General features: G+C 46.7%; 1 protein-coding gene and 1 long non-coding RNA gene across 2 annotated transcripts; one reads left to right on the plus strand and one right to left on the minus strand.

Annotated features, from left to right (window-relative positions):
* Positions 1 to 762: 762 nt before the first annotated feature.
* Positions 763 to 17,111, minus strand: prr12a (proline rich 12a). Its single transcript, XM_070989921.1, has 15 exons — positions 16,888 to 17,111; positions 14,901 to 15,058; positions 14,287 to 14,448; positions 9,282 to 14,005; positions 8,808 to 9,035; positions 7,935 to 8,637; positions 5,334 to 5,815; positions 4,902 to 5,018; positions 4,582 to 4,715; positions 3,815 to 4,278; positions 3,524 to 3,643; positions 2,962 to 3,059; positions 2,379 to 2,510; positions 1,962 to 2,057; positions 763 to 1,775 (listed from the first exon to the last, which is right to left on the minus strand). Exons 1-15 carry the CDS (start codon positions 16,968 to 16,970, stop codon positions 1,641 to 1,643), a joined length of 7,836 nt encoding a protein of 2,611 aa, XP_070846022.1. The 5' UTR covers positions 16,971 to 17,111; the 3' UTR covers positions 763 to 1,640.
* A 2,583-nt stretch (positions 17,112 to 19,694) lies between these two features.
* On the plus strand, positions 19,695 to 21,417 carry LOC139350079 (uncharacterized). The gene is made up of 3 exons (XR_011603485.1): positions 19,695 to 19,827; positions 20,702 to 20,814; positions 21,243 to 21,417. It is a non-coding gene; the product is annotated as an uncharacterized lncRNA (long non-coding RNA).
* Positions 21,418 to 22,289: the final 872 nt, after the last annotated feature.

The following is a 22,289-nucleotide window of genomic DNA, read 5'->3' on the forward strand; positions in this document are numbered from 1 at the left end:
AGTGTGAAAACAGCTGTCAGGCGTCAAAGTGCACATAAAAGGAGGAACAACACACAGAATGCACATTTGTGTGAAGGGGGACTTTAATTCTAACTTTGACCCCAAAAACACATCTTAAGCCCCAAATAGCCTTTAGCATAACTGAGGACCAGCCAAAATGTCAAAAAAGTCAAAATGTCCTCACAAAGACAGATGAAAAAGAACACACACATACAGTAAACAGCCGCAGCGTTGGACCCGCTGACAGGTGAAGTGAATGATGGGACACCTTGCGTCCTGGTCTTCTTGCCACCTTGATCTGCATCCACATGAATGTTCCCTGTTGCAGAGCTGCCTCGGGGGCACGAGCGGGACAATATCAGTCAGGCGGTTTCAATGTTTGGGCCGCTCGGTGTTCACTGCAGGGAAATGAAACACCGTTTGTTCTTTGCAGATTTTATTTGTTTCTCAAATACAGGAGAGTTAATGTACAGAAGGACAAAGAATTTCATCAAGAACTGTACAATATTTACACGCTTTTTTTTCCTTTTTTATGGAAAATTAGATTGTTTTCAAAATAAGTCATAGTATGCACAAACATCAAAATGATAAAAATGAAATGACTATTTCCTCTTTAAATATTACTTATTTATACTCCTTCTTCCCACACGGGAAATGGATAGTTTACTTATTTTTCTTTGCACCTGCATGACTGATGATTGAACTGAAGCACAACAATGTTAAGTTTCAAATAAATTTTCCCATTCTTTTTTCTTTTCTTCCTTTTGTCTTTTTTTTTTTTTTGTTATTTTACACCCACGGTGTTCCACCCAAGATTTCTGTTGCGACGTCTGTTCTTTCGTATAGAGGGGAAGACGGCTTGGATATGTGGGTTACGGTTGTATACTGAACCTGCGGGAAATAAAAAGGTATTTAAAACGTCAGGGCAGCAACGCAGCGCTCGTGAGAGTTTAAGTTAAAAACCTCATCATATAAATAATAAAAATGTGTTTATATATTATCACACAGCAGACTGGTGCTGCCCTTCACACGGCACAGGATGAGAGCGAGAGAGAGCGTTTATTATCACATTTCATGTTTCTAACCGTGGACGAGTCCATGTTCACGCTGCTCACGGCACACTCTACACGCAGTTTAAAAAGCATTCTCACCCTCTTCCACTCTTTTCAAAAGCCAACAGCGGATGTTAGTCTTCAAAAAATAATTTATGTAAAAACTAAGTGGTAATAGTATCTCTTTGAACTATTGTCTTTATGACACAGTTAACAAGACGTCAGTGGCTCCTCCGTCGACTTGGCGCTGCGGCTCCTCGTCTTTGTCCTTCCGCCTCACGCTGCTCCCTTTTTCACCGACGGTCGATTCCCTCTTGACCCGCCGGTGACCCCTGAACCGGTGGGGTCCCCTCCTTCTCACAAAGTAAGACATTTCTTTAGTCATTGATCAACAACAAGAAAAAGAACAGAGGCCAGTGTCCAAGGTCACATGAACGGACCCCCTTGTGTTCGTCAGGGCCTTAAAAATTCATCCTCAGATCTTAGAGATTTGAAGAGGGTCTGGGGGCTGTACAGTAGGATCCTTCTCTTTCCATTTTTTGTATTTTTTTTTTGTTTAAATCCTCCCGCTCTCTTTTCGCAGTCGCCTCAGGCTTTGGTGCTGAGCGTGAGCAGCTCGATGAAGGAGCTGAAGAGGGTGTCCAGCCAGCTCTGGTTGGCCATGCACTGCTGCACCACTTCCTCTTGGCCCGGGTCCTCAGCTGCCTGCTCAATGGAGTTGGTCTGAGAAAGCGGGAGGAAAACACAGGTGACTGTGATGCATATAAATGCTATGAGCTACATGCTAAAGCACTGCATTTTCAAGCATGCTTGCAGTGACAGCTTGGGCTCCAAAATGAAAAGATCTTGTCAATAAACCTTCCGAACGTGACTCGAGCGTATACTAGAGCTAGAAACATGCTAGCTTACCTCTTTCTTGCACTGTAAGAAGGTGTGGTATTTATAGTGATGCAGGGAGTGGTAGAGACTGTAGATCCGATATGAATCGGCTGACAGTTTAAGGTCCTGAAGGGACAAAAAACAAAAGAAATCAGATTAAGATTCGGTCGATCTTATCAACTTCAGGAAGAACCGCCACAGTGAGAATTACTCTCTCAGTTCTGTTTAAGACAGAGTGAAAGTGGAGCAGGTTTGGAAACTTGCAGCAGGTGTTCGAGGGGAAGCTGGCACTGTTTTGCCCTCTCTGCTCCCAGCTTTTCACAGCAATGCTTAATTTTGTTGTTGCTGTGGTTTCAGTGTCACATCGAAACCAAGAAGAATCAGGCTGAAAATCTCTCACGGTGGTCTACAGAGGTCCACTGAGACTCTAATCACACACACACATACCTGTGGTTTAGGCAGGGTCTTTTTGACTCTGTTGAGGGTCTTGCGGTTGTAAGCATCCCCGCTTAGCCGCACCCTCACCACTCCTGAGTCCAGGGGGTCCACAATGATCTGAGGGTAAGCATGCAGGACCTCCTGACAGGAAAGAGGCAGAAAAAGGAAGATCTGGGTCATAAATCTCTGCATTATTGTTTCAAATGATCATTTAGGGTGTGAAACGGTTTACAACTTCAAGCTAAGCGGCTAATCCTCAAGCCTGAGAAGCTGGAAACCGCAATCGTTTGATACGTTTGCATGATAGATGACTGAAATGATAAATTAATTACCGTAAACCAACTTTCTTTTTCATGACTAACCAATTAATGCACTGTTTGCGTCAGCGTGGAATCTATTATAATGATAGATCTTATGAATGAGACAAGCGTTGGTCTGATGGAGCACCATCAGGCCATTTAGCATCAGATTTTACAGAATATAAAAAAGCAGTTTCAATCAAAATGAAGGAAAAACAGCAATGCAAAATAAAAACTGAAATGTTATTTCAGTCATGAAGGACACACAGAGAGAGAGAGAGGGGACAGATTACCTGGTGCTGAGAGCTCATGCTGACTCTCCTCAACAACCTCCTCTTCTGTTCGCTGAGGATGCTGTCAATCTTCCTCATCGGTGGGAGGTAAAGCTCATCTGGTGGCCAATCAAAGTGGAGGAAGTTTCATTAGTCATCATTCATGTAGCTGCCAATCATTTTAATACCAAGGGCAGATTCAAAGCAGCTCTGCTGGCTGCTGATCTGTCAGCATTCCCGGGGCTTCCCTTCAGCCTGTCACACCTTGTTTATTTGGATTTCCAAAACCATTAAAAGATTCATCTCGATATGCTACAGAATTCTCTAACAATTCCGCTGCGTCTTGTCAGTGGTGGTGATGTTTATTCAACCTGCCCCAACTGCACACTGCAATACCATCAAAATGCCTCAATGCAGACATTTAAGCTGCAGAAACATGCTGCCAGGCAGGCAGGTCTGGTTAGGTTACAGACCTCTTCTCACACAATACAGGGCTTTATTTCGGTCTCCTACATGTCAGTGGATTTGTAAAGGAAGCTTTAATTGTCAAAACGCTGAGGAGGCAGTGTGTGCTGCGTCTCACCGTCTGTGTCCTCCAGGGCCTGGATCATGTCGGGGTCCAGGGCCGTGCTGACCAGCATCTCCACGTAGCTCCTGAACATCTCCCTCATGGCACGGTTGTTCACGCCGCCTTTCACTGGCACTGAGTGGACGAGAACCGGAGTTTCAAACTGCACACAACTTATCTTCTACCGTGGCACGTGACATAAAGAACAACTGCTCTCTTATTATGGCCTCAGGTAAGAAAGGAGATTTCAACACAAGGGCTTCTGACGGCAAGACGCAAACACAAAGAATCAGAATGGCGTCTCACTTTCATTCTCGCTAGCTGCCTCGTCCGATGAGTCGGAGTCAGACGATGAAGGTATTTCCTTCAGCCACTTCTTCCTCTTCTTGGGCGGTGGCTCTGCCTTCACTTTGGCCGGCTTCGACTTGGGCGGGCGCTCAGCCTTTTCCTTCTCCTTCCTCTCCACTGCTTTCTTCTCCTCCTTCGCTCTACCTCGTTCTGCTGCCGCAGCACGTTTCTCCGCTTTCTCCTGCTGCAGCTGCACTCGCTTCTCCTTCTCCGGCTCTCGGTCTTTCTCCTTCTCCTTGGCTTTGAGCACAGCAGCTGACGCCTCCTTCTTCTCCCGTGGTTCTTTTGTCGATGCGGTTGATGTTCTTGTTTTCTCCCTCTGTTCGCGCTGGACTGGTGGAGCCACTCTCTCCTCTTTCTCAACTACTCTTGGTGGCACCTGGCTAGCAGGAGGGGAAGCCATTTTGGGGAGGGACTGGCGCCTGTGGCACATTAAAAAAATGTTTTAGACATGAAACAACCTAAATTTAATGTATAAATATTGCCCAAAACGTATAGGTAGGGTTCTGTCAACGAAGGCCCCTGCACCTTCACCCATATCATAATAGCTACATATTCCCAGCCCTGTGACTCGGGCTGCTGGCTCTCAACTGGGAGCTCTTCCCCCAGGCCAGGCTCTAGGAGGGGGCCCAAGCATCACGTGGGCAAGGTAACTCTATCCCAACTAAATCAAGTAAGCCTCAGTTCAACAGGAATAAGACTTTTATTATGGTAAATACTGGTACCTGAGAGCAGGTGTGGCTCTGCGCCAAGGTCTCCGAGAGCAGACTCTGACATAGTCCTTCTTGTTGACGTTCTCCAGAAACTTGACATAGATTCGCTGGTATCGCCTCTTGGCATCTCCAAAGTAGCCAAGATACTGAGCCAGAAACAGGTTGCAAAGAGTCAATTGTACAATCCCACAACTTTCAGTGTCATTACTTTGACTCATAGTCTGCATACGTACATCACAGTAACTACAGTATGTCTTATCAAGTTCTACGATGCAGCTGGGAAAAGAATCCAAATCAATGTGAGTGTTTGCAGGCGTTGTTAGATCACTCACGTTGCTCGTGGCGCAGAACTGTCTCTGTCCATCTTTGATCTCCGGGCTGAACTTCTGCAGCAAGGCCTTCTGCACCCTCCAGATGGGTGGAGGCTCGCGGCCCGTCTGCAGGGCCAGCTGTGCCCACACACACGACACACAGGTAAGTCTCTGGAACTTGGCAGCTACTAAAGGATTCAAGTCTCAACTCATTTCACTCATTAAAAAAGGAGCACAAAGTGGCTGTCCCCCTTGATTTTTCCTAGGATGTAATCATCTTAATCTTACTCTATTTTTAGCCTGTAACACCTACCATCAGTGCAATGATTTAGTTAAAATAATTTATTCAGTTTGTTGCCCCACAACCTTTTTTTTTCTATTTTTGGCCAAAAAATGCTCTGTGATTATTCACCTCTCAATAACAAACACACACACACACTCTTTAACAAATACCTTGAGAGTTCGAATGTCTTCCACCCGCACCACAAACTCGTCCCTCTCTCTGAAGATGCCCTCCCCTCCACTCTCGCTCTCATCCTCCTCACTCTCTCCAGCAATGGCAGCATCTTCTTGCTTCTGGGCAAGGTGCAGGGAGGTGATCTTAGGAGGTGGAGGCTCTTCAGGAGAGGCGGGGGACTCTGGAGATGGCATGGGAGACTCTTTCTGCGGTGAAGGTGGGGGTGGAGGGGAAGTCGGAGGGGGAGTGGCTGGCTGAGGGAGACTGGCGGGTGGTGGAGGTGGTGGAGAGGGGGATGTGGCAGCGATGGGGCTCGGGGGCTGGGAATTCTCCTGTTGTTCTTCTGGCGGAGGTAGGGGTGAGGGGAGCGAGAGGGGAGGGAGGGGGGAGTGAGAAGGAGAGGAGGATGAGGCGGGAGATGGGGGGACAGAGGGGGGTTCAGGAGTTGCTGGTGCTGGAGGAATCTCAGGGAGGGGCGCTGGAAGGAAAGAGGAGGAAGATTAAAGTTCCAGTAAATTTTCCATATTAATTTATCACAATGGCAAAACAGCCGCAAGAATTTAATCAAATATTTAAAGATCACCTCCACACGTCTTAAATCGTACATAACAATTCCACAATATATGAATACGCAAATATTTTTCATTTCACAAGTTTAACTGCTGGACACAAGATGTCTCCTACTTCACTGTTAAGTTTTAGGAGTTTTTAATACACCGCCATTCCGGTTCATTTCCTCACACAACGCTCGGAACGCTGCGCCGCGCGACGCAGTCGGGACCCTCTTAAATGTTGCGCTTTAAAACACGCATTGTGCGAGGCGTGCTGAGGGTAGACTGTAGTGCTCTGGTTTTACGTTATGGTGGAGATGGATGGGATAGACACTGGAAGTTCCGAAATCGAAGCTGCAGAACTAGCCGAACAAGAGGACACAGAAGAGGAGCTGTGTCTGTTGTTTGGAGGTTTTTTGGTTAAAAAAAAATCCGACGTCGACCAAACATTTCATGCAAGTGTTGTAAGGCTTAAGTTGTCGCCGGAGGCGGCAACATGAGCAATTTGCTCCACCGCCTTAGCCACAAGCATGTCTCAAGAAACATAATTCATACAGAAATAAATTATATGCGCATGTAACAAAAAGACGAAAATTGCGTATGTCCACTTCCGAGCGTCTACGCATTTCACCACACGCAAACCACACAAGCCTGATATCACATGAAAGCAGAGAGTCCGCTGCGCTGATTACGCAGGTATCCCCCTCCTCACTGTGAGACGGAAACTCGGCAAGCTAGCAGCCAAAGAGTAGCAAAAAAAAACTTCGCAACATCATTAAGTATGCCTTACCTTTGCTGTTTTGTGTCAAAAGTTATATTCCAGCTCGATAAAACGCTGCTAATGTCTCCTCCTCTGATTCTGTGTTAGTTTAAGATCAATCACAAAAGTCCTGGTTGTTTACATTACGAGGAGGGGGGTTCTAGATTAGGGGGGTCTTTCTTCATGCGATATACTATCTCTGGCATTACTTCCTTCTGGATCGTCATTGGTGTTACTATGGTGAATTTGGGTGCTGCCCCTCGGTTCTCTTTACTCTGACTGGTTGATAGAGGTGTCGATGAACAAAATTGACCAATTGGTTGCTGAGACATTGACCGGTGTAAGTGCGCTGTTAACTTCACCGCTCCGTCTCATTTACATATGAATTGGCAGAGCGCTCACAGAGGACTCTACTGACCAGCCCGAGGTGTTATTTTACTGTTTTATTTGCATTTCGTCCTTTTATGAGAAATAAGAACAATAGCAATCAGGAAAAAGAGCTGAAAAGGTGTTTTCAACAGAGGAGTTTCTCCGTGTGCTTGGATGAGATAAGGGTAGCATGTACTTTCCAGTTACTCATCAGATGTTAATTTACTAATTCCTAGATGAATTTGGCTACTATCCCATGACTTAAAGGTGGCTTTCACTTTAAATATGTTTTTTTTTAGGCGGAGATAAAAATGGTAATTTTCTACTGTCTTCCAGATGAAAGAAAAAATGTCATTATATACCATAAAACCTATACCATGATATATATTTATGGTCATACCGCCCAGTACTAAGTCCTTGTTTGTGTTGTGTTGTGTTTGTGCACTGGCTTCAGGTTGCCACATCACACTTGTAAATGCAGAACATTGGACCAGGACTGGCTTCCAAACTAGTTGTGGTTTCACAAATCATGACCACCTCATCAGTTTAGAAAAAAAAAATGCCCAGCAGAAAAAATGTGGGTCTGAAGGGGTTAAAATCAGATTTTCAATGAGCACAGAGAAAATGTACACCTTCAGCAGACAAAAGCAAAAACAGCCTCCTAGTGTCAAAGTCTGCACATACATCATTCTACACAGTGAAGCTCAGACATTCAACTGGAGGGAGAAGAAGAAAAACACATTTTCGACTGGAGGGGGGATTTTAGTAACAAATGCATAATGGGTCGTTGTACTAGACTAGAAATAAAGCAATAGCTCAGTCTGACAGGAAAATATTAATTTTCTTAAGCCGAGCAGCAGAAAAATCAATGTGCCAATGGGACATGAGATGAATAAAAAGCTAACTCCCAGCCTTACCGTCAAGATTAGGGGCACCCAGGGTTTCCAGCTGGGGTTCTCTCTCCTCTATGATATCACTCTCTTCATCCCCTCCTGTGCTCCGCTCCTCCTCATTCTCCTCTTCCTCCTCCTCTTTGCTCTCATCCATGTCTCCATCTTCTGGCTGGAGGACATCAGGTTCACTGGATGGGGGCAGGGCATGAGGGGTATGCATGGTGGGCTGTGGGCTAAGTGTGGGGGGCTGCAGTGTGGGAGTAAGTGGGGACTGAGCAGGCTGAGGCTGCGGCTGGGGAGGTGGAGGAGACAGCGGAGGCTGGATGTTTGAGGTTAGCTGAGGAGTGTCATACAGAGCAGAGATGGCTGAGGAGATGCTCTTCTGGAGGTCCTGGTTCTTTCCAACGGAGTCTTCCTCATCGGAGGAGAACGACGGCAAGGTCTCCAGGTTCCTCTTCAGCTCATCTTCCAAGCGCTTGGGACTGGAGCAGTTCCCCAGAGCCAGACCCCCATTTCCTTCACTGTCCCCAAATGGAGGCGGCGGTGGTGGGGGAGGCGGCGCGGGAGACAGAGGGCGCAGACCACCCGATTTGCATGGCGAGTTTTCACCATTGTCAGGTTCCATTCCTGGAGAGATGTCCAAGCCTGGAGGTCTTTTCCCTGTCTTGAGGAAGTCCAAGAATGAAGCCACAAAGCCAGCCTTGGATTCAGAGTCCTTCTCATCGCCCTACAAGTCATACAAAAGAAATTTCACTCAACCAAAATCCACCATTGAAGTGTTGAACTCCACAACTATCAAGAAAATCTGCTTGAATCAAATCATTTTTAATTCATCTTAATGCAGCTTTTCTGCATTCTCTGCTTGACACAGCAAGGATTTAATCCTGTAGCTCTTACCCTGTCCTCCAGCCCCTCCTCATCAACTCCTTCACTCATCATCTGGCTTTTCTGCTTGTTCTTGTCCTGACTTCTGGTGCTGTCAGTGCTGCAGGGCGGTCCAGGACTTAAACCAAGGGAGGGAGCGGAGCCCACTGAGCCATCCGACAAAGCAGGATCCGTGCCAGACAAAGAGTCTGTCCTCAGCAAGGCATCCGAGGAGGACATGGTACCAATCGGTAACTTGATCTGAAACAAAAGAAACAAAACAGTACTATTTAAAGTGATTTTGCCTGAATGTATACACAAGCAGATCCTCGCTAATTTAAAGACAGTAAACTACTTGTTTTATCTGCTTTTGCAAAGACTACACTAGCCACCACATGTAACTTCAACAACCAGTGTTTGTTTTTCCATTTATAAGCAACACATCAGTACCTAAATGACAGCTTGTTTAAAAATTTCCAAGCCTGTTCTAGACCAAATGCCACTGACCTTCAGAGGTGGAATAGGCTCGTGCAGCTGCTGTTGAGGCTGGTGATGGAGCGGCTGTGGCTGCTGCTGATGGAGGTGATGGTGGTGCATCTGATCCTGCTCCTTCCCGCTCATTTCCATGTACATATCCTCTCTCCTTCCTCCTCTACCTCGGCTTCCACGGCCCCTGCCCCTACCTCTTCCCTCCACGCTGAATCCCCCTCCTACTGTTGTTCCACCCATCTCCCCCATCATTCCTCGTGGAGTGTAAGGCTCAGGCATTGGGCGGATGCGAGGCCTGCCTCTTGGCCTTGGCGGACCCTCTCTTTTGGGTCTAGTGGGCTTTCGGCCCCTCTTCTTGGGTCCATCCTGAGGCAGAAGAGAATGTGAACCCATAGAGGAGTAGCCAGAGGAGTGGTAGAAGTCAATGTCACCCATTAAAGGACTGAGAGACCCACTTCCTCCTCCTCCCTTTCTGCAGCTGGACACCAGGTCTGGCAGTAGGTCTGGGAGCCTACGGCTATTTAACCGGATGTCAGCTGGCTGGTCGGCTTTATCCTCATCATCCTCAAACTCATATTCTTGAGCATAACTTTTCTTAGGCAGTGTGTTGGGGTCTCGGCGCTCCTTTAACAGGTGGAAAGAGCTGGACTTGAGGAGCTTCTTGGGACGAGATGAGCAGAAAATGGGAGACTGGAGGCCTCCAGAACCAGGTCCTGCACTAGCGCCTCCAGGTCCAGAGGACAGTTTAGGTCCAGAGTTGTTCGGACCAGCAGCATTGGAGCCCATCCCCATAGCTGGGCCCTGGGACTGTATCAATCCTAGCTGTTCAGTGTTGACAGTGGAAGGAAGCTCATGGGTTTTAAGGGAGTCTAAATCCAGAGTCATGGTGTTGTTGCTTGGTTCTTCCAGGCCATGACAGTATGGTTCATAACCCTGATCTCCACCGTGGTGACCCATTATGTCATAGCTGGCTCCACTACTGCCCCCAGCTCCACCTGCACTCTGTCCAGCCTTCATGGAATCCATTCCCTCTTGCCCAGTGTGGCTTTCATTCATCTCCTCCTGCCCTGGTCCTGCACCTCCAACACAGCTTGACTTGTAGTCCTCTGCACAAAACATATCTTCCATTCCTGGAAAAAAGGAGCGGTCCTCATCCTGAAGCAGGGAGTCTGGGAAGCAAATGGACGTCAGGGGTACAAAGCGGTTACTTTGTTGATTCTGATCTGCTTTCTCCACAGGGCTGACTGTGTCAAACTGGTGCTGCTCAGAGCGCTGCTGGTCCAGCTGGCCCTGCTGAGGGGTGAGCTGGGACGAGAGGGGCTGCTGTGGGTCAGGCTGAGGCTGGGAGTGAGCTGAGGCAGATGGTGGGGGTATATGGTGAGGGTGGGGTTGGGTGTGAGGGTGGTGAGAGTGGGTTTGTTGGTGCTGAGAGCTGGGGTGCTGCTGTTGCTGCTGCTGCTGCGAGTGGTGCTGTGAAAGATGGTGCATGTGAGACGGCGTGGACAAGCCGATATCAGGCTCAGAGAGGAAAGAGTGGAGTTCAGAGGCAGAGTGTTGCTGTGAGTGGTGGTGGGATGGGTGTTGCCTCTGCTGCTGCTCCTGCTGTCTGTGGCGCTCACTGCTACCTCCACTCCTTCCACCGCTGCCTGCTCCACCGCGTCTGTCCTCTGCAACAGCTACGTCTGTGCTGGAGGTCTGCGAAAGAGAGCGCTCCAGCATGTCCAAGGAAGACACCACGGAGCTTTGTTTAACCTGGCTCTGCTCGTGCTGATGTGGAGGGGGGCCATGGTTGTAGTGAGCTGCGGCCACCTCCATAGCCTGGGACTGGAGCTGAAGCTGGAGCTGGGTGGTTTGGGACTGAGGCTGAGCCTGATGTTTACTTGAGCCAAGTGTCCCACCAGCACTTTCCATCACAGCTTGTTGTTGACTAATAGAGTGCTGCTGTTGGGGGTGAGAGTCCATTTTATGGTGCTGTTGATGTTGTGTGTGGGTATCAATTTTGTGGTGCCGCTGATGCTGATGGGAGTCCATCTTCTGGTGCTGTTGATGTTGAGGGTGGGAGTCCATTTTCGGGTGCTGCTGATGTGGTTGGTGGGAGTCCATTTTGTGATGCTGTTGGTGCTGCCGATGAGAGTCCATCTTGTGGTGCTGTTGATGAGGCTCCAGTTTGTTGCGGGTGGTGTGAGACAGGACTGACTGCAGCAGGTGTGGTGGCTGACGAGACTGATCAGTGGGAGAGTCCATGAGGGAGGCAGCAGCTTGAGACTGGGAATGCTGTTGCTGGACTTCTGGTGTTTTCCGAGGATAAGGGATTTCAGCACGCTCCTGTGGCTTCTTTTGGAGCTCCATTTGGGTGTGGGACGGTATCTGTGTATGTGAGGACACGTGCTGACTATGTGAGGAGTGTTGAGGAGCAAGGGAGTGTTGGGTGTATGGATCACCCCGCCCATAGTGGACTACCGAGCCTAGGTTGTCATGGTGATGGAGGTGGGAGTGCACTTGTTCAGCGCTGCCTCTCCCTCCGCTGCTCCTGCTGCTTCCAACAGACCTCTCGTTTCTTTGCTGCTGTTGCTGTTGATGATGGTGTTGTTGATGTTGTTGCTGTTGTTTCTTTAGTGACATCTCCAGCTGGTTCTCCAACCCTGAGATGGACCCTGCAGACCCTGCATTACCTACTCCAGCAGCGGATGTGGCACTGTGGGTACGTATGACACTCTGGGGGTGGTATCTTTCCTCAGAGGTCTTACCCATGTCATAGCTCAGGCCTTTGCCTGAGTCAGTGGTTGGGGGCACTGACTGGGGCTGAGGCTGTGTTTGGGATGTCTGTTGGGGTTGTTGTTGTGGATGGTGATGAGCAGCCTGAGGAGCAGGACTTGCCTGGGCTTGCAGCAGGTGCTGGATCAAAAACTCATCATCGTCATCTACTTCCTCTTGAGATCTCTGAGAGCCCACTCCTAGCATGGAAGTGTCCGCCTTTGTTTTGGTGGAGGTGGAATGATAGGACTGAGGTTGGGAGCTTGGGCCTCTGGTATCGGGGTAACCCTGTGGGGAGGCTAGGAAGGTGGGGGAGAGAACTGAGGAAATATATTTATTAGAGCCTGCACCCCCTGGAGATTGTGTGGGGCAGGAGGGCACTGGGGAGTGCAACCCTGGACGGATGATGCCTGAGTTGCCTGACGGAGAGGGGCTAGAGTCTGGAATATGATAAGACCCTCCACCACTACCACCTCCACCTCTCTCACTGGCCATACTATTTCCTGCTCCTCCTCCTGATCCAGAGTTCCCACTTCCTGTGCCACTACTGCTTCCTCCCCCAGATGCTCCACTACCCGATGAACCACTTGACCTTAAAAGGGCAGGGGAGTGACCTGGGGCTCCGTAGCCTAGTGACGGGCTTCCAGCTCCTCCCAGAGAGGATGGAAGTGATCCATAAGCAGAGTCAGCTCCATATATATCAGTGGAGTATGACTGGCTTCGCCCCCCTAAACTCCCATAGCCTTTCCCACCCGTACCTGAGCTCAGGTCTTGGGCTTGTGGTGAACTGAAGCCTCCGTAGGACTGAGCCAGGTGGGAAGTAGGTGGCTGATTCGGGGAATATGACTGTGTCTGTTGTTGGGGTGGGGTCTGGCCAGTAAGAGCAGAAGTCGGGGTCTTCACTGGGGGCACAGGAGAACCATAGCCTGAGAGGCAGGATTTGGGGAGAGACTGGGGGGCTGAGGTGGAGGTGGCAGGGGGCTGCTGCTGAGGGGCTGGGGGAGGAGGAGCTGGCTGAGGGGGTGGTTGTTGCCTGGAAGGGGCTGCACTGGAGCTGGAGGTGGGAATTGAATTGGAAGGATGAGCCCCAGAGGTGGCAGAAGAGGATGAGGAGGAAGAGGAGGTAGAGGATGCAGAAGGGGGTGTGTGAGGAGTTCTTGAAGATGATGCTGAACTGGCAGAAGAATAGCCACTGCTGGAACTGCTTTTGGTACCTTTCCCAGCTGAGGAAGAAGATGAGGAGGAGGAGGAGGAGGAATAGGGAGGCTGGATGATTGGCCGATACTGTTCAGTGCGAGAGGTGGGCTTGTGATCAGATGAGGGGCTCTGGTCACCCAAGGGACTGCAAGAAAGACCAGCATGCCTGTGGTGTGTGGCAATCTGCTGGTACCCCGCCCCTCCACAGCTGAGGTAGTGCTGAAGGGAGTGGGCAGCAGAAGATGAGAGCTGTGACTGAGCTGGCGTTGGCCGCTGGTAGTGCTTGATAACGCTGTCCTGCCGGGGCACAGCCCGTTCCTGAGCCGAATTAGACTGGGACTGGGACTGAGGTTGGGGTTGGGCTGAGGAAAAAACTGATGCATTGTACAGCTGGGACGACTGGTCTTGGAGCTGTGATGACAGCAGGTTGAACTGGTGTGACTGCAGGTGCCTGGCAGAGGACGCCTGGGCTGATGTGGCACTCGTGGGATCCTGGCTGCCCCTATAGGCAGCTGCAGCAGCACCCTGCGAGGACAGGAGTCTATCAAAACCCAGGCTAGACTGGGAAGGGGCCTTGATGTGTAGTAGGGGGTCATGTGGAGAGAGCAGGCCATTGGATGTGGGACTAAACGTCGGTGTGTCCTGGAGGGAAAGGGAGGCGGCAGGGAAAGAGCGGCTGGAGAAGGATGCTGGATGCTGATAGGCTGAGAGAGCTGAGGAGGAAGGGAAGGAGCCAGAGCCAGGAAGGGCTCCAGAGATGAATAGTTCAGGAGGAGCAGGTGTGTGCATCGCTGTTAGGAAAAAGGAAGACATTTTGCATAATTACTCAGTATTCATCAAGTTCTCATTTAAACCATGAAATAATGAAAGCAAAAACACTATTTATAAAGTATTCATGAGTAAGAAAATGCACAAGTGCAATAAAATGTGTACATTTTATATGAAAAACCTTATATAGCAACATTGTCAGAATAATAACACAGTCAAATATTGTGAGGTTCTTTAAATGTCATATTGACTGTGGGGTCTGTTTGAATGTCAACACATGAGGGAAGATCTAACACAGCCCCACCTGTCTGCCAGGATGGTGTGCGAAACTGGGAGAGAAGGGAGGAAGCGGAGGGTGGAGGCTGGGGACCCCGGGACTCCAGGGCTGAGATCAGATTCATGACGGATGCATCGGGGGCAGAGGGGCTGGCGTGGTGCAGACCAGTGTCAAAGAGCCCCGACAGACCTTTTGGGAGGACAGATAAAGCGATGAAAAGACTGCAAATACTAACAGCCACTTGCAAAGATGTTGATGAAATCTTCATGCATAATCAGAATAAACAATATAAAGGATTTTAGAATCTAGTTAATCTCTAAAAATAACATTTGTTTAACAAGGCTTCAGTCCCACATACCAATTTCAATCAGTACGTCAGTAGTCCTAAGTGCAACTATAAGCATATCAACCCCTGTTGCTGAAAAGCCCTTGGGATATCAGCGAACTGTATGAGAATGAATGCTTTGACTACAGGCCTTTCCTGAAATCAGGCTTTCACATCTCGGGCTTCAGCTCAATTGAGCTATAATGTGCACATTTTTCAATGACAATAATCTATCAGGGCTCGCAAGGAGAGACACAATAATTCATTGCCAGGGCCCCTTATGGTGGTGACATGGAAGGTATGACATTTATCTCACCCAAACTCCGTCCAGCTGCTCCCCAAGCCCCGCCTTGGCCAGAGCTCCCTGGGTGGTGATTGGTGGCATAGCCCTGCAGAGGGTGTGGGGTGGCGTAGGCTTGTCGGTGGAGGAGCTCAGACTCAGGGTGGGATGATCTGGAACTCCCATATACAAGACTACAGAGGAAGGGGAGTGGGGGGATTGTGAAGTGTCATTAATTTCAGAGTACATTTACATAAAATTAATCTGTTCCCAAAATGTGACCCTTGAGAAAAGACTGTCTAGGCTTGGGTCATTTTCACAATACACAGAATAGGACATGCAAGTAAATTGCTCTTCAATTAAAAATCAACACATCAGGCATCAACTCCAGGCTGTTCATTTGTGGTGGTGTCCACATGTAACCTCTCAACAGTGAGACCCAAAACCCCTGAGGAATCTGATTTATATTTAAAGCTGAAATCTTTCAACAGATCAATATCTAAGTTATCCATGGCTGAATTAAAAACTTGGGCACCATAAACAAAGTGTATTACAGTGGATGCAAATCTGTCAAACCAGCACTATAAGTGGCATGCAAAAATTATGGGATATTTAATTTGCAATTCTTATAACAAACCCACAAGACCCAACCACAATATAATTTAGAAATGCACAGACTCAGTAAGCTTCTTATTCAGCACTGAGGACTTGCCAGTTGCAGAACTTTGCGTTACCACAGGCAGATGAAATGCGTGGCTGGCTGGCCAGATAACATGCTAGCATTTCTGCTGTTGGTAGCACCGCCTAGCAGCAATGCACAGCAGCTAAGGTAGAAATGCAGACACTAGGCCCAAGCTGGAAGGCCAGCCATTTACGTTTAAATAAACCATCAGCATCCAATGTGCAGATTTAAGCCAAGTGATAAAAATACAATTTCCTCCGTTTATGCCTAAGACAAACGACTCATTTGTCTGCAGCCATTGATTATGTTAATGTGGCTAACAGCTGGATCGTGCAAGTCGACGCAAATGCATGCTAAGCTGCATGCAAACACCAGCAACTGGACAGATTTGTTTAGCCAAATATCACTTCCTATAGGTGCATAGTGGCGGTCGAGTGTGATCGGGTAGCCTACTCTGGGTCAAAATATCTCAAATAATGTGCAGCTCGATGAGAGGCAACAGTGGTTGCGTGCACAGGCCTCAACTGACTTCCATGCAACAGAGCGCTAGCTTTCAGGCTAACTAAAGCTAAAAGGCAGAGCTATCTTGCACAGTGCAGGCGATTTTCATTATCTATAAAATCACCCAGGGCTTTTCCATTTTAGACAAACCGTAAACTGCAAGCCTGATACAGTAAAAATTCCATATTCCACAATTTAATTATGCAAATGAACATAAACCATCCAAAACCCAACACCAATTATCTAGATCACGCTTGGGCGAAATGCATTAGAAATCTCAGTTGTAGGAGCATGGCACCATCTCCACCTCAGCATCTTTATTTCATATTTTCCTTAACACGTAGCCATTTAAAGAGGGTTTCATTGAACGTGTCTTCCCGGTTAGTATGTATCAGTTCATCTTGTTGATGTCTGTCAGGGGGGCTGCTGTGAGGGGGTTTGCTGCGTCTGCACTCTTCGCAGTTCCTATCAATCCAGTGAATTTATCTATCAGGCTCTGTGTCCAGGCCTGCACACGGGGAACAATAATTCCTATGGATGCTCCAGACATACCCCCACCTCCAACCCGCTAGGTCCACCTAAAACCTACGTCTGTCAATCACACGATTCATATCCCCAACCTTTCCTTTCTCCACCCCGCCCACCCCCACGACACGCACACTGCTCCATTCCTGTTTATAATATTATTACTATGCAACTGTTTGGATGACAATGCACTCCACATAATGGCAAGGCATGGCACTATATATGAACCCAATGGCGACAATTTGTTTACATGGGCCACACCGTGCCCTGCAAAGTACCAGTGATGCATGCACATTGTCTGAATCCAATGCATACCTTGCTTTTGCCGATCTCTCGTAACTCCATCCTGCTCCTGCGCCCAAATCGCCGAATCCTGTTCCCGGGTAATTTCTATCCATTTATGTGTTGTACAATGTGTGCGATGAGGACGAAAGCAACGAGCACGTCGCAGAGCAGATCACGGAAAAAAATCCAGTCTTTCCCGTTCTCGGTTTCAGGCTATTTTCCCCGGTTTCATAAGCAAGTCCTCAGGAGTGGAAAACAGCATATTGAAAGAGAAATGGAGGGGAGGAGGAGAAAGCTGGATGAAAAAAGAGGGGGGTCTACGGGGTTATAATCCAACCACCTCCAAAAAAAGCCAGCCTTTCTCCTTTTCCTACGCCTTTCACATTTATCATTTCCACGAATGCAAATGCAGTCCAAAATCAGTCTCGGTCATGATGAAGATGCCGCGGATTCGGCCGGTGATGGGCGAATTGCTGATAAACATTTGATTTGAATGCGTCCTTTTTCACCGTATCTCCTCCCCTTTCTTTAGGCTAGTCTTTGCTACGATGCTAGCACCAGAAAAAGATTGCAATCGACGGGCCACGTTGGTACCAATCATTCCCCACAGACGAGCAAAGAAATCCCCAATTTCAAAATCTCTCCTTTTTTTTCTTTGCATGCAAATCGTTCCCACCCCCTCCGGAGCAGAGCTGAGGGCTAGCAGCAGATGCTAGCTGTCAGTAACGACGCATCAAAATAAAACACGCTTGCTTTTATTTCCCCAAATGCTCGCTGCCCATATTTCTACTCTCTTTAGCCATTCAAGTAAACCGAAGAATTCGTCAGCGCCGGTGAAAATACAGCCAGAGTACGAAAAACATACACACCGAACGAGGAAGTGTACAGAAAGCAGGCCGCGTTTTAATATTTTTTACTCATTTTCCTCCGGAGACGCCATTTTTGAAGGCGGCTGGCCGCTGTCCGTCCTCCCTCTCCCCCCTCTCTGTCTCACCGTCGAGTCTCTCAGTGTCTGCGGTGACCTCCATTCACCGGCCCACAGTCTCCCAAGCAGCCCCGCGTGTTTTTCCACATTTTCATAGTACTGATAGACTGATTATTAATTTAGACTGCATTTTTCGCCAACATAACCAGTCATCTATGTGAACTGAGCGCTGCGATTGGCGGAGACGCATTCGAGTGCAAAAGAATTTCCAGTAATAACCAGTTTTATGTGGGCCTGTAGCAGCCACTGTGTAAATTCGCATCCCAAATCGTGCAGCCTGTGTGACAGGATCATTTCCTGCAATCACACGCTGAACTGTTTAAATAGGCTGCAGGTTGCATATAATCAGCATGTCAATAGTGAGTATTTTCTCCTTTTACATATGCCAAAATTACTTTGCCTTTTTCCCCCCACCCTTTTGCTAATTTTAGTATTTGGGGAACCTGACAAATCCCATGTGCACTTGATTTGTTCACCAGCAGATGGCACACTGGATTTTATGGTGATCATAAAGATGGAGGGATTGCTGATTACACTCAGACACACATTAGTCTCTGCTCTTGCTTATAGTTAGTGTTAGACCAGTGTTGACACATTGTAATTAGCCTGACCATCACATTAACCTCACTATAGCGAATTGCACTCATCAAGCAGGACAAGATGTTGGAAAAGTGTTGAGGACATCTAAACTAGTTAATACTACCGATTTTAAATGTGATCTCCTTTGTTTACAGGTGATACTGATGCACACACCGAGTCGATTTGTCGATAAATTCATCATTGTGTGTATATGAGTGTTTGTTGCCCTCTAGTGGGGAGCCAAATACTGTACAATACTATAAATACTTGGCAGTGACTCCCTCATTTTATCTGTTTAAAGAAGTACTGTTGGGGACACTATGTCACAGATACAAAACATGGGAAACAAACTATCTTCTATGTTTTCTCCTACAATTTCCACAACCATAATATCCACAAATATAGAAAACACAAGGCATCAGTGGTTGGTCTTTATCTTCAGTAAAAATCTAGATGCACATAAATGAGCTTTTGCAGCAGATGTGTGATGAAACTGTTGACTCTGGGATAAAGAGTTACATAATTTTTTAGTAAACCTCAAAACACACAAAAAAGTATGTTTCTCAAATGTTTCCCATGCAGATGAATGTAACCACACAGTCAGCACAGGATGAGTTTGATGTTCCAAATAAGAAACAAATGTGTGTCCCTGTATGGATTAACCTCACTAATGTTACCCACATCTGCTTTTATTTCTATCTTTAAAAGCCTCAAAACTCAGGATTATTTTTACAGTATTAGTTGCGTCATTTTTAACAGCATGCTAAATCAGCATTTTATCAGTTAGGCAAATGCTACAACACAGAGCTCAACCTCTTAAGCCAACAGTGTAAAAAAAAAAAAAAAAAAAAGTCAGGCTCCCCAAACTCTTTTCAGGAAAAGGTCCTCCCCTGTAGTGAGTATTTAAGATGCATTATGAGGCCTTTGTAATGTATAATGCTTGAGTCAAAAGGTCACTCATCTGCATATTCATTAGAAAGACTGTAAAACAAAGGACAGGCTTGAAAGAATGTAGAAATACGTATGTGGGTTGGTGTACATGAATGGGAAAGAAAATCAGAGACAGGTAAGATAAATAACTGAATAGTAAGAGGAGAGATTAAAGTAAGAATTTCATCTCAAACTTTTGAGTAATCTCTTGCATACGATTAATTTCCATCAGATTTCCTTTTCCGAGCTTATCATACTCGGTCAGTGTCATGCCTCCTCCCTCCCTCCCTTGCTCTCTCCCTCCCTCCCCTGACCGTCTTCCCCTCCATCTCTGTAACTAATCTTTAACCACACTTGACTACAGCTCGTGCAGCAGCGCACCTCCACATACTCCAGCTGTCTTCTGTCAAAATGCCAGACTCTAACGAAGCTGTGCCAGCACCGTGCCAGGTTATCAAAGAGGATGTTGCCAAATGGTGAGTCCTGACAGGAACGACATGTAATTTGGTGTTTATACAGATAAACACACATTCTGAATTCTAAAATGAAACATTGCATTTTCACCAGCCTGTGTGACAGCCTTTGGTGTGCCTGTGCAGAGTGTCTTTGTGTAACTTTGTGCCCTCAAGGAAGATTCATTCACTCTGTTTGGGTTCCAATGAAATATTGGTCACTTTGCATTCCATCCTTGTGGCCATCCTCAGTCATCACTTATCAAGTTCTATGCCTGACATCCAGTGTAATCACATTAACTTGTAAGAGCGCCTGTGGAGTGATCATTAAGTCTAATTGGAGTTAATGTTGAGTACTTGTTCTCAACCGTCAGTACATCCACTCTACACCATGCGACATGGCATTTACAGATGGTTCTTACAGTAACATCCATGTCTTGAGAAGCATAAATAGACCTGAGGTTTAAAATAGGCTTTCACATGTATGACCTGTAGCAGAGGCCCGGGACATTCCATGTTGATGGTTCGTATTACATGCAAGAAGCGGCAGACGTTTGCTTCACGTCCACGTGCAGCAGTGATTAGTGTTAGTGGAGCTGCTGCAAAGATTACACACTCTTGTTCTCATACATCATCAAATGCAGATAAGAGCAGCTGTGGGGTTTGAGTTGGAGTACTTTATTATCAGGCTATACTCTGATAATCCCTTTGATGCACATGCAGACTCAGTTTAGAGATGTTCCTTATGTCCTCGACACAGTTTCAGGTGATATAACTTCTACTGTGTAAATCATGTGACACATTTCTAACCGAAACCCTGATATATGGCAAAGATAATAATCCAGCTACATGTGCACAGTGTTATGTGTGTTTTTGTAAATCTGGCTTTGTGTTTCAGTGTCAGAAAGAAAGGAGCGGAGGACTGTAAAGATCTCATGGATGCCTTCCAGGCCTGTATCAAAACCCTGTCTGAGGGTTCATAATACATAAGGAAATACTTCTCAATTAAATGTAAGTTCCCATAAATGACTACAAATCATTATCATCCAGTTTGTTAAAGCAGCAACACAGTCTTTTCGTCAGGTGACGTTACTGATTTCACCAACAGAAAACCAAGAATGCCACCAGTGAGTTCATTAGGAGATGGACACTGAAGCTTACTGAGGTTAGTTTCAGCCAGAATTAGACTGAAATTAAAAGGAAAAATGCAAAATAAACAAGTATTGTATGCCTCAGGAAATCAGAAATAGATATTCAAAAATAGAACTAAATTGCTTCATTCACAATATATAAGCTGCTGACTTTATCAAGCCCCACATGGTTCTATTCTATAACCGCCACAGAGTGGAAATTGCATTGCACTGTGTTTGAATCACATATTTTGTCAAATGTTTTACCTATGATATGATATTTACAGCTTTTTTTCTTGGTGATCACAGCATCACTTTATCGAAATCCTGCACTTTCCCAGCATCCCCTTCTTTACTTATTGCACTGGACCAGACCATCTGAAAAACTGAAGAGGGGGGGTGATGATACTGAACTTCTGACACTGTATACCTCTGTCAATGTGATTTTTTTTTTCATATGTTATAACTCCATTACTGAATATACTATGATACCAATCTCTGTACTGTGAAGTTTTTATGCACAAAAATACAAAATACAGCTTTACCACACACAGTATGTTGTTTTTCTTTGGTAATAACACATCAGCCGTTTTTATGATGTTCTTCAATTGTCAGATGCGCTGGTTGTTGGGACCTCGTCACTGGCCAAGCGCAGAGCAGTTACTCTTAATGGAATTAAGAAGGGCTTGTTAATCTCTGCCTAATCCTCACATTAGTACCTGCACTGAGCGTTCTAATGTCACTTTTCCAGTCTGAGCTCTGGCAATGACTGTGAGGACTGTGGGAATGCACAGAGGTTAGGCTGGAGGAGGGATGTGGAAGAGAAGTTTTTCCCAGAATTCCTTCTCAATAGAGACAGTGGACAGTGTAGTTCCTGGTGCTGTCAGCTGAAGGAGAGGTTCAGGATCAGCCTCTGGAGAGACAGTATGCCCACCAAGGAGCACAGTTAGCTGTAACATGTAGAGTATATGCAGTATTTTTCCCAGATTGTGGACAAGACAAATTTCATTCTGACCTCAAAATCTTACAACTGCACACTAAGAGCATTCAGATCCACATTCCCAGCTTTGTTTCCCTGGTTACCTCTATTCTTTTAGTGCAAATCCTGCTTGTTGGAAAACCACGAGCATGATATTTACAGTGTCTTAAATGTAAACTTGTTTCTTATATTCAATTATGGCAGGCTTCATTCATTTTCTCCTGCAGGGAGTGTCGGTCGCAGCGCTGGTTTAGCATTAGTGTTCTGATCACATAAGGCTGTGTGTGTCCCATCAGAACGAACCAGAAAATGAGTATCTTTTCCGTTCTATTTCTGCTCCATGGTTGGAGACAAATCCTTCTGGCTGCGTGCAAATC

The sequence above is a fragment of the Chaetodon trifascialis genome, chromosome 21, assembly GCF_039877785.1.
Source record: "Chaetodon trifascialis isolate fChaTrf1 chromosome 21, fChaTrf1.hap1, whole genome shotgun sequence".
In the NCBI taxonomy this organism is placed as follows: Eukaryota; Metazoa; Chordata; class Actinopteri; order Chaetodontiformes; family Chaetodontidae; genus Chaetodon; species Chaetodon trifascialis.

Bases quoted from the DNA above. Each gene is read 5' to 3' on its own strand.
- prr12a (XM_070989921.1), bottom strand. From the start codon at position 16,970: ATGGATAGAAATTACCCGGGAACAGGATTCGGCGATTTGGGCGCAGGA. The intron at 3,644-3,814 runs GTGAGACGCCAT...TCGTCCACTCAG, and splicing joins GGCAGCTAGCGAGAATGAAA to TGCCAGTGAAAGGCGGCGTG. The intron at 3,060-3,523 runs GTGAGACGCAGC...ATTGGCCACCAG, and splicing joins GGCCCTGGAGGACACAGACG to ATGAGCTTTACCTCCCACCG.